Raw genomic sequence first — 11916 nt, forward strand, 5'->3', positions numbered from 1 at the left:
CCGTTTTTTTTAAATTTTTTGAGAACTATTTCACTCAAAAAACTATGCAATAAAGTGGTAAATAAAGTAGAAGTAGAAATATACTACATCTATCTCGACAAATTGCCCTTCAACTTTTTTAATCACAACCAGAGTTTATTTCAACTTTAATATTTTATCTTAAAATTTATGGAAAGAGATAGATATCCAAGTTCAGTAAACCAGTAAAGTTGAACTCTGCGTAGAATTTCAAGACTATTAGACAGAAGTGTTAGTTGAGAAAGTTTTATACAGAATCAAGTTTATTTCTAAACAAGATTCCTAAGTAATTAAGATCCACATCATCCTCTACACATTCCAGTTTTACTTGAAAAGAATCCAAAAATGGTTCTAACTTTGACAGGTCATATACGGAAGATTTCCATAATTGTCGAAATGGCAATATAATAGAGATTCCTTGCTTTTATTCATGTTAAATTGGAATATTTAAAGGAAATTTTGGAATTCTTTCAAATTTCACAAATCTTGATCAAAGGCCCAAGGACTTTTGTCAATGATTTTTGTTCGAAGCGTTCTCGAGTGTCACACATCACTTTTATGCATAAAGAGAATGTTTTATCATTCTCTTCGAAACGGTTGTAAACTCTAAAAATACAATTTTTCTAATAGTTACAACAAAATATCGTAAACTGGATTTTATACAATTAATTTCACACCATTAAAACATTTATCCCTTCAATTATTTGGTAAAAGTTAGTCTAAACCTCAGAGTACTGTATGTAAGCTTACGGAATCCATTGTCATCCACCGCGGCACTCGGTCATCACATATTCGGACATGTACGCAGATAGAAAGACGAAACGGAACGAAACGTTCCTTTACCGGACAGCCGTTCGAAACCGAGTTCCGGTTACCAACCCACCAGCCCTTCCCACCATCAACAATAGGTTGCTTCTTCGCAAGACTTTCCCTTTCGCTGCAAAACTATGCACCACCCGCACCCGACCGATGACACTCGGAAAGTGGAATTGTTTCTCACACTGCTGTGGCCCCGTGTACCCCAACATTATACAGTAAGTTATTGTTGAAATGGAAGCAGTAACTAGTTTCACAAACTACGCAGATACGCACTACGCAAGTGACACTGGTTTCTCGAGCGAACGCACGCGTATCATCTCAGCAACATTCGGGACCCAAACGATCCCGCCCGATAGCGCTTTAAAGTAACCTACTTTGCTCATCCCCATTTTGGGTTTAACCTCCCCAAAAAAAGACAAACATGTTTCTAACGCCGCAATCAATCGAACCAGATCAGACCATCCGCTCCCAAATGATTATAGGCGCGTTTTCGAGCCTCACAGTCCTTCTTTTTTTCTGAGAGTCGATTAGTTCCAGTGTTGCTCATCGCCCCATATCCCCAATCAGTGCGGCTGTGACGCTATCTATCGCGCTTCCATTTGTGACAATTTCACCCGATGTGCTAAAAAAGAAATTCGGAACCTTCCAGCAACGGGATGGATAACATGGGGGACATTTCCCTTTTGCCCGTGCCTCTCTGTGTCGCTCTTCCGCTCCGCTTCCACTGCCTTTGCCATCAATTAACGGGAAGATCGCCCAAAAGCTGACGGCAGACGGGCGTGGAAACAGTTAAGTCAACAAAGCTGTCAATCATTTCCGTCACCCGTCAACCGTATGTACGAATGCACGATTCACGGTGGTGGGCAATCGTTTGTGGTACACCGGAACCCTCTCCGATGCTGCCACTTTCTTCAATTCTGCACCCATCTTAACAACCTTCGACAACGGCACGAAACATAATTGCACAGTCAAAAGGTGGTCGATTCGTATGAATATTCAAAGAATGCTTATAATGATAGAACGCCTTTACTAACTCAGCAGCTGGGAAACGCTATTACGCCCTATTACGAACCACAAAGGCCGCGACATGTTTCTCAATCATGAAAAGCACTCATATTTTGGGGTTCACAGGAGGATGCTTTTTTTTGTTGTTGTCGCATGCATGCGGGTGTTCTTTTCAATAAGTCGTTTTTATTTTTATTGCTGCTGTTTGCCTGACAAAAGTCGTTTGCGGTTTACCTATGAAAGATTGCTTGTTGGGTGTGTGTGGTTATGGAACCTGCTAAACAGGAGCCGAACAAAATCTTCGGTCTGCTCCCTATTGTACCTGATTCACTTTGCGATTTACCCGTTAGCCATGGATTGTGATAGTTTCTTCCTATACTACTAGCAGTTAATGGTTAACTTGGTTGCCCGTTTGCTCTATTGCTATTACTGCTTGCGGTGTGATTGTAGGATGCGGTGTTTGTGGATGCCCTCAGGCACCTGAGCGGTTTCTGAGTGTTCGCTAGATTCACTTTGTTTTGTTGGTTTTGCTTGTTTTGTTTTTAATAATTTAATTACATAAATAAAAATAAATTAACTACCCAAATCGGTTTCGAGCGTGGCGGTGGAACTTTGCGCCATTACGCACAACAGCATCCCTCGCCCGTTCTTATTCGGTTCAATTTCTCTTCTCCTTTTACTGACCTGATCTCGTTTCACCCGCTCACACACCCGCGGTATCGGTAATAATAAATTACTAAACACTACAAAAAAAAATTCATTACGTTAGAAGACAAATGGAGCCGCACCCGATCGCGCTACGATCGCGGTGCGGTCCGAAATGGCGCAGTTGTTGTGTTTGTGTTGTTTGCTATGAGTATGTGTGAGCGTCGGTTGTTGTTGTTTTTTTGTTGTTGTTGTTTGTTTCCTCTTCATGTGTGTTTTGGGGTGTGAGTAATGTAGAAGCGCTGAAGAATGAGGCTGCGGATACCGTCGAGGTGGCTGTTTCCAAACCACCCCGAACGGGCCGAGCTGATGAAGAGGGTGCGGTGAAGATGGCGCTAGTGCTAGAGAAAACATCCCGTGCAGCTGAATCCGCCGAAGGATCCAGCGAAGAAGAGAAAGCTAAACAAACTACTCCCACCCAAACCCCCCTCCCCCTCAAAATATCCACATATCTGCCCACCCATCCCCATTGCACACACACACACAATTCACCTTCGATCGGCTTTTGGTCGGTGTATTTACATAAACGGACATCCGGATTGTGGAGGTTCCGGGTCCGGAGCGGTTTTGCGTGGGTCCGCTCTCAATTTCGTGCCGAAGTGCCAAGTGTGAAATGTGCTGCGCTTTCGGGAGGGTGGGGTTTTTGGGGGAAAATGGAGGCAGAGGAATGGTGGGCACTTGCCGCCTAGTGGAAATAATGAAGATGCGCGCATCCGCCCGTTTGCTCCGCTTTCGTCGGTTACGAACCGCTGCAGACGAGTGCTGATTAGCGCCTGGACTATACCGGAGAGTTTTCCCGTCCAGCCTCCAGAAGGCAACGTGAGAGTGAAAGAGCGAGAGAGAGAGAGACGTACGCAGAAGACTAGACAGTGTGTACAGGGCGAGGAAAAAGAGTTCGAAGGGAACCAACGAGGAAAAGAGGACAGAAATCGATTTCAGAACCGCACGCGGCCACGGTTCTACGGCTATTTTTGCAAGTTCGTCCCGACCGGATCCTGGGTTGGATCCGTGGTGCGATCTTGTACTACGCGGGGACCTTACTGCGACGGAGCCTGTGCACTGTAGGCGAGTTCCTGGGCGGTGTCGTAGCTGCGAGCGTACGGGTACTGGGCAGAGGCAGCTCCAGTGTTGGACCAGCCACCGGCACTAGCTCCCGACGACCATCCGCCAGCTCCGGCCGATGCACCACCTCCGACCACACCACCGGACGAACCACCAGCGACCTTGGACAGCAGGTTCAGCGGAGAACCACCACCGCCGCCGAGGAACTTCTGGGCGGCCAGTACGGCAGCCATCACGAACGCCACCTTCGAGACGAGCAGGGCCTTCACGGCGAGCAGTGCGACGGCACCGAGGAACAGTGGCAGCAGGGCAAACAGCTTGCCACCGAGAGCGAGAACCAGCGGGCCGAGCACCTTCTTCAGCTTCTTGCCTGTGGAGTAGAACCGGTGCACGACGACATTTGTTTTAAACCCCCCGAGTTTTGTTTTGACGTGTGGCCGTTATTCACGACCCAACACACGAAGCGTGTTAGCGAGGACGGTGGGGGAGTTTATTGGGTTTTACGGGGCGTAAGGGATGTAGCGTTTGGGTGTACGGAAGCAAACAAAAGGAATGGCGTTCGGTTAGTATGGGACACTGTCGGACACGGTACGCACCTTTCTTCAGCAGTCTACCTTCCTCCAGCGAGCGGGCGATCGTCTCGGTCGTCTCCTCCGGCAGCTTGAACTGGATCGAGCGGGCACTGAACAGACGCTTGGCGGAGTCGATCGCCAGGTCGAATAGGGCATCCGTCTTCTGTTCCGAATCAGTTGGCAGCGTGTTGACGATCTCATTCTCCGAGATGGCCTTTCCGGTACGCTCAGCCGGAACCGCTGGGTCTCTGCGTAAAGAGTTGGAATAAAGTAGTTCATTAGTCCTTATTCTTTTAGATAAAAATTTCGAAATTTCCCAGTTTGTTACAGTTCATCGGTTAAGCAATATCTGCACAAGAGGTGACTTAGACTACTGAGTAGCTAGTTAAAAAAACATGGAATTCATTTCCATTTTATGGTTGCAAGATTGTGTAATAAGATGATTCAATAATGATTTGAGTAATGAAAAGTATTATTTAAATTACTCAATCTTTTCCATCAATGAATCAATTTTTTTTCAACGAGATCTCAAAATTTTGATTACTTTCAGGCTCTTGGCACTTCGTAGTCACGGCCATGGTCAGATCATACCTGACACATACGTTAAGAAGACTCTAAGATACAAGATAAATATACATTATTCTCAAAAAATGATGCTCAAACATTGAACGGTGACTATCTCATCCTTTTTGAAAGCTGGTTATACTCCTATTTCAATTGCTAAGATGCTGCAATTCTAGCCAAGTGTATGAAGCCACACTTTTCACACTTTGGACAAAGTAAACTTCACAAATGGAAAATATTCATCTAATCTTGTTACAATAAGGACATTGCTCGTCTAGTTCATTAGTTCACTCGTTTTATACGACACAGATGAACTTGTTCATTAGCTTCATTAAAGCACACTTGCACCATGCAATACAAACACTCGAATCTCTGAGTGGGAGTCTCTAAGTAGCTGGGGTAGGAAAATGTATTCACCTTGCGAAAGTGACACCAGGGGCCAGCTCAATGTTGGCGGCACGGGCTGCCCTGTTCAGTGCGGTAATACCCTTGACGGCGAAGCAGGTACCCATGTCGTCGCTTTCCAGACAGGAACCGAAGTACTTGGCCATCATGCCCAACGCTCCGGTCTGCTCGGTAGCGGGTGCCGGAGCAGCCATGCTCACGGCCAGAAGGGCAGCGATTGCGATAAACACTTTCATTCTAATGCTTGCCACTGGTTTGCTTGTTCGCACCGGGAATTGCTTCCAACACAACTGTTCTGCTCGATTTTCGATTTTCTCACTGTTACACACACGCACACACACTCGCACTGTCACACGTGGGATGCTGCGGTCGTTCGGGGTTCTGTCGTTCGAAATGTCACTTCGATCACTTCGCTTGGTAAAACACCAGCTCGTCTGACGTTCAACGATCGTTAATGGATTGTGCCGGTATCCGAATGCTGTAACCCCTTTTTATAGCAAGCCGACAAGACGTAAAATCTCCGGCACAGCACGCCGCGAGAGAACGTGCACACATACAGCCAAAGGCTCTCCGTCCGGGCTCTCCCGGATTGCTTCTTCAAACAAACGAGATGATGATAAATTGTAATACCCAGATATTATGTTAAATAATTTTTACATCCGAATCGTTGGATGCTTTCTGCGAGCGAACAACCCCGGTGTAAAAGAGAGCGACAGATGGGTACGGGAGTACTCACGTACGGGCTGGCCGCGAATCGCCGATCCGTGTGATCGTGGCTGGCAGCGATACGGAGAGCCCGCGTACGATCGGTGTGGTGAATCTGTGAACATACGCATACAAGGGGTGGAAAAAGCGCTAAAGCTCACCGCTTTTGGGGATGATGCTCAACAAAAGCAACGGCCGGTGCACCCTTCGGGGGAGGTCTAAAGAAAGAGCGATAACAAGTGGAACAAACGGAGAAAGTACGAGTGATAGAGAGAGTGAAGCTACCATGAGATGCTACCATGCTTGGAGATCAGGTGCGGAACATACGGCTGTAGTCGATCGCGAGTATACGATCGCGTGAAAGAGAGGCGCGCATGTGAGAGCGATCGATGCCATGGAAAAACAATCCGTACCGAAGATATCGGCACTCGGGCGTTGTCATCATTATCTACTAATCTTTACAGTGTTATATTACGTTTAATAATGCAATTGAAAGAGTATGAAGATCATGAGTAATGGTATTATGACGAATATCATAATGTAATACACTAATTAATAATAACTTTATCACAAATTTGTATAAAAGGGTAAACATGCAAATAGCACACAGCTTCTAAAATATTCAAAAAGGCATTAATGCAAACAAAGTTCACATAACATCAAGATTCAATTTATAGTGTAAGGAATGAACCGACATACAGCCTTATGCCCCCAAGCTAGGAAAACAAGATGTCGAACAACGAAAATGTACATAAAATAGCAATAAGGCTCTGAATGTCGAGAGACCATCGACAACCTATCGAAATGCTTGTGGATCAGCGGTGTGTGGCGGATGCCCACACCGTCCGGCCGAAAGCAAAACAAGAAACGTGACAATTCCGTCACTTTCTTTCTCCTTGACACAAACTTCACAAACACACAAACACACACACACACGCACACGCACACACACACACACAATCACAGTGCGACATCTCGAGTCATCATAATCGCCTCGGGAGATTGCGACGGGCAAGTGTTGCAATTTGGGCATACCTTTCCCATCCATCCCGGTGACCTAATCTACCACTTTCCCTTGAGCGAACACCGGGACAAGTGTGAGATCCGGCCCCGCCGGCCCGCTCCGCCCGATATCCTTTACGGCCGGACCCGGCAAAAAAACCCCACCGCCCAACTGCGTTGTGGGCCCAAGCGCATTTCTCTGATTCATTCGCGCTGTGGAAATAAATGACGCAATATTCCGCCACTGGTACACGGCTCGAGGCCCCCGGGGTCGAAAGGGACGAACAGGAGGATCGTTTGAGCCGAGCCGAAATTTATCGCTACCACAGGACGAAAAAGAAGGAACGGCTCCTTGCTAGGAGTGTTGTGTTTTTTTTGTTTTGAGGACACGTACCGTTTTCACTTTTTCTCGCCCGTTAATTCATTGCAATGCGAATGTATTTATCCTGAGCGCGTGTGCGCGTGTATGTGTACGCGTTCGCTCAGATGAAGTGTGACAAAGAAAAATATTTACACGAACCATCTTTGCCAAAAGGGATGGATTGCCGCCTGCTAAAGCGATTGTGGTGCGTACGAGGCTGAAAACTTCAATTAACCTGCGGCCATTTCGACCGGCGTAAGTGGCTAGAGACAATGGCGTCCAACGGTCGCCATCGGCCAACCGGGATGACAAGCATGTTGCGGTACTACGGGGTACTACGGAAATTGGAAAACAAAAGCACGGTCACACTCGCAACCCATCGGGAAAGTCATCTTAATGCCTTACAAGACAGATGTGGCCGAATGTTGTTACATTTGGTTTTCAAATTTTTGGTGTATATACTCCATTCCTTCCGCACCGCTGGTGCCATTTCCCCACGGTGCCAAATAGAAACACGGAGCAACAACAAAAAAAGTATCCCACGCTGCAAAACCGCACGGCCGATTCATTTCGGTATTGTAAGGCTGGGTGAGAAAAATAGGCGACGAACCCGGAATATTCACCGCAACGCAAGGGTTCGTCACTTGCTGCCGACCCATCCAGGAGAAAGCTTTGCAGCCCTTGCAGCCAACGCCCCATCACGCGGATGGCCGTTTTTTTTTTTTTTTTGTTTGACAAATTCAAACGCACCATTTGCCTGGAACACTGTGACGCTTGGTACTGCGCAAAAACGAGACACACCAAAAAAAAAGGCGATAGAATCGAGACGCGAGATCGATACACACAAACGTCCGGCCGCGTGGTGTGATGATGCGTTTGGATGGAATGTGTACGGTCGGCAGTGGAATTTGCGAACGCGTATTTGGGTCGCACGGGAAAAAGGGTACCCTGTTGGCGTGTGCTTACCGTTTTCTCCGCGCACTCAGACGATTTTGTCATCCGGGAGAATTACTGTCGGTTGGTAAACAATTTAAGAAAATTGCATTTTTTATCAACACCATTCCATTGATTACTTTAATGGACGTTTGGTGGATACAGCGATGAGTTATGAGTTAGCAACACCATTGTGGATTCGAACACTGGTATGGTTTTACCATTTTTATTTTCAATGGTCATTTGTACGATTGTAATTTGAGCTTGAATTTATTTTATTAACAATTAAATATGCTTCTTTTTATAAAAACAAACAGCATTTATTTCTAATTTTATTAAACTGTTTACGTATTACATGTATTAATAAAGTAATAAACCTTAACAACAAACAATGTGCTGCAAAAAACAGTGAGGACGGATGGAGGAATTGCACATGCCAAAACGTGATTAAAATAAACTTATTACAATGTCGTTACCTTTCAACTGCTTAATTTAATCATCCCTCCTGATCCAACCTATTCATCGTTTATCCAATTTAGCAACACTCCTTCCTTCTGTCTCCCCCTTTCTCTTTCTCTCAGTGTTCCTCCCAAAAGCCATTCCCAATAATCACAGTTTAATCTACCATCATACCAAATCTTCATAACTCCCCGAAGGCAGATGAGTCAAGCCGGAGATGAGAGAAAGTGCTGCTCATCAAGTGCCGCCGTTGTTCGGCGTCACTGTTTATTTATTTGACTTCGTTCGAACGGCCCCGTCGGTTCCGGCAGTCGCAAAGATGCTTTCATTCATGAGCAGCCAGTGGCAAACGATTTTGGGCGAAGCGATTTTGCCTCGCGTCCGTTGACTCGGGGCGGTCGTTTTTTTTTTTTAAACGAAAACTGTTACGGTTATTGAAAAGCGATTGGTTTCCATTTTAAATCCAGCGTAGCTCACATGGATGGGGGGTAAAATTTTACATTGAAAGTCGGATGAGCAACGAATACGTTGAGGGAGCGATAAGGGAAAAAAATCACATTCGAACATTGCCCTCGGCCCATCGATTTCACTGGATTTTCTGTTCTAAATGTTATCTGCCCGCCGCCGGCAATGCCAGCTTCGAACAAACGCGGACAAACCAGTCGCTCCTCGCGATCGGCTACTTTATCACCAGAAAAACGTGCAAAAGGCGGATCGATTTGCTTGCGCTGACCGCCATAGCATCGAGCGGAACAAAACGATCGTCTTCATCGGTGGTGCCGTGTAACGCGTACGCTCCCATTACCTAACAGTTGCTAATGGACTCGAAACGAAACGGAATACAAAGGAAAAGGTCTTTCGCAACTATATCATATGCGGGCCCCCCTGGGGCAGTGGCGGGGCCGGAACGCCTGTACGCCGATCGACACACACGATCACATTTCCTGCCGATCGTCGAAATGAAAAGAGAGCGAAAGACCGGAACTAGAGCGAGCGACGTGAGAAAACTGCCCAATCGGACCTCAAAACCCTGTCCGTGCGTCCGTGCTCCCGTTCCGGGGAGCTGCCTTTGCTGATCACCGACGGGGTGGAGGGAGACATAGGGGGTGGGGGGGGGGGGTGGTAACCAGAAGGGTAGAGTAGTGTTCAAGGGGTAAGTATTGCTATCAGCGGCTACCATCTAATCACAGCCCGGGCTACCGGGCAGACCGGGCAAAATTGCTGAATTAACACTTCTCGGGTACAATTAGAAAGTGTGGCGTTCGTGCCTCAAGACTCCACACATCCCGGATTTCGTGCGCTATGATGAGCCGAATGAGCTCGCTCGTCGATTTATTTGCGTTTATTGCTTAATCTTGATTGCGGATCGCACAATCGCTGCCAACCGGCACGCGGTAATTCATCTTGAACCATCCGGAAGTTCAATAGGTCCGTGCCACACGGCCCGAGCCGTAGACCATCGCCACCTGGGGTGTGGGCTATTTTACACCCAAAAACCCTTACCTACATCGGTGCTAAGTGCTTCTGCAACAAGCGAGAAGTTTTCACTCTCGATTTTCACCAACGGTATAACCATTCAGTGAAGCTTCGTGCGCTTCGTTCTCCTGGCTGCTGCACGCGTAGGGTAAACCATCGCCCCGGTTGCACTCAACGTTTCACTATCAGAACAATCCGATCGGTTAAGGGTGATTGTACCCGGCCAAGTAAAAGAAAACGGCATCACTTTCTTCTTCATTCTGGCCACACATCCTGGCCTCCGCTTGGGGGGAAATGCACAACGAGAGCTCGACGAAGGTAAATTAAGAGTTGGAGGAAAGCGTGGAAAATTGCCGCGCGGTGCATGATCCTGTGCATGATAAGCCTCGTGAACTTCTTCACCCGCCAATTACCAATCCGAAAATGGTTTGTATGTAGATGTGTGAGGGTTTTTGTCTCCATGCATCGAACGCTGTCGAAGCACTGTCCCTGATCTGTTCAAGGTCTGTGTGTTTTCGATGAACTAATCATAACTTTCTCATCCCGCCACAACACACTCGCTGTGTCAGAATGATCTTACAGAGGATCCAAAAATCGAACATGATCTGAACAGCTCAAGACCGCTTTCCAGCCAATGGGCGGCATCTTGGGTCGCACCCTCCGGTTTCCAAACTCTAATCGTAAATTCCCGATTTCTATCGGGCATTCGTCTACCATCTTCTCTTTCTAATCCTGATTGTGGAAGATATTGAGGTCAATGGCATCTGGCGCGATGTGATGCGCTTGACCATCGCCATTGACCCTCGCCCAGGGGTGGATGGAATATGGGCATGGGTGGGCGAGTGAGCCAGGGTTCAATGTTTATTTTCATTTCCAATCAAATCACGACGAGCTCTCCGGTCAACAGGAGACATAAATGAGGAGGCTTTCTAAGGAGCACGGTTAGAAGCGTCCCCAGCGATTGTTTCCCCAACATTGCTTCCTTGGAACACACCGTTCGTGTTTCGGAGCGTCCCGTTTGCAAGTTGAATAGATTGTAATGACGCAGTATACGTTTTCTCCCACCAACCGTTGCCTGCCAAACGGTAAGAAACATTTGCAGCTGGTCCATCTTCGCCACCAAACAGAGCATAAATTGATTCAATTAACGGTGCCACACCTAGCTGCCCGGCACCAGCCAACATAAATTGGCCCCCACTCGATCCCGTATGCCGATCGAGTGCGACGATGGCTCGACGGTGCAGTAAAGCTGAAGCACCTCAATGGCGACACTTGTGCCGAGTGCCGTATAATGGGCATGTAACTCAAACTTCATTGTGCGGTGCGCCTCTTTCGGTACGCTCACTTTCGTTTCGAGGTTACTTTAGGCTGTACGTCCAACCGCCCGGGTTGTGTTGGAAAGTGAGATAAACGTATTGAAGATTAGTACACTCTCGCTTCGATATTAATGAAGAGGTAAATATCTGAAACGGCCGGACAGATCGATCGATCCGAGCGGCAAACGCTAACTAGCCGGCTAACTAACCCTGCAAGCCGTGGTGAAATATGGCAGTGGGAACGTTTGATCAGCGTTTGTGTACGGTAATCGAAAGTGCTTTCGTCTCGTTTTTATCGTTTATGAACTGAGATATTCCTGAGACTTTCGTTTTAAAAAAATGAAAAAAACATCATAGTTTGCTGATGAAAATATGCTCTGTCTGAATAGTCTGAATAGTGAATAGTACATTTGGGTGGTAAAATTCATTTTACCATCTACAATTTATTTTAATTCGTGTAAGAACATCGAGGCCGTACAACTTATTTCCTCATCATAAATAAAATCACACTAAA

At 46.7% G+C, this 11916-nt stretch overlaps 1 protein-coding gene across 1 annotated transcript; it reads right to left on the reverse strand.

The window, feature by feature from the left end:
* Positions 1 to 3584: 3584 nt before the first annotated feature.
* LOC128298550 (uncharacterized) lies at positions 3585 to 5386 on the reverse strand. Its single transcript, XM_053034308.1, has 3 exons — positions 5163 to 5386; positions 4206 to 4429; positions 3585 to 3979 (listed from the first exon to the last, which is right to left on the reverse strand). Exons 1-3 carry the CDS (start codon positions 5384 to 5386, stop codon positions 3585 to 3587), a joined length of 843 nt encoding a protein of 280 aa, XP_052890268.1.
* Between the last annotated feature and the right edge of the window lie 6530 nt (positions 5387 to 11916).

The sequence above is a fragment of the Anopheles moucheti genome, chromosome 2, assembly GCF_943734755.1.
Source record: "Anopheles moucheti chromosome 2, idAnoMoucSN_F20_07, whole genome shotgun sequence".
NCBI lineage: Eukaryota > Metazoa > Arthropoda > Insecta > Diptera > Culicidae > Anopheles > Anopheles moucheti.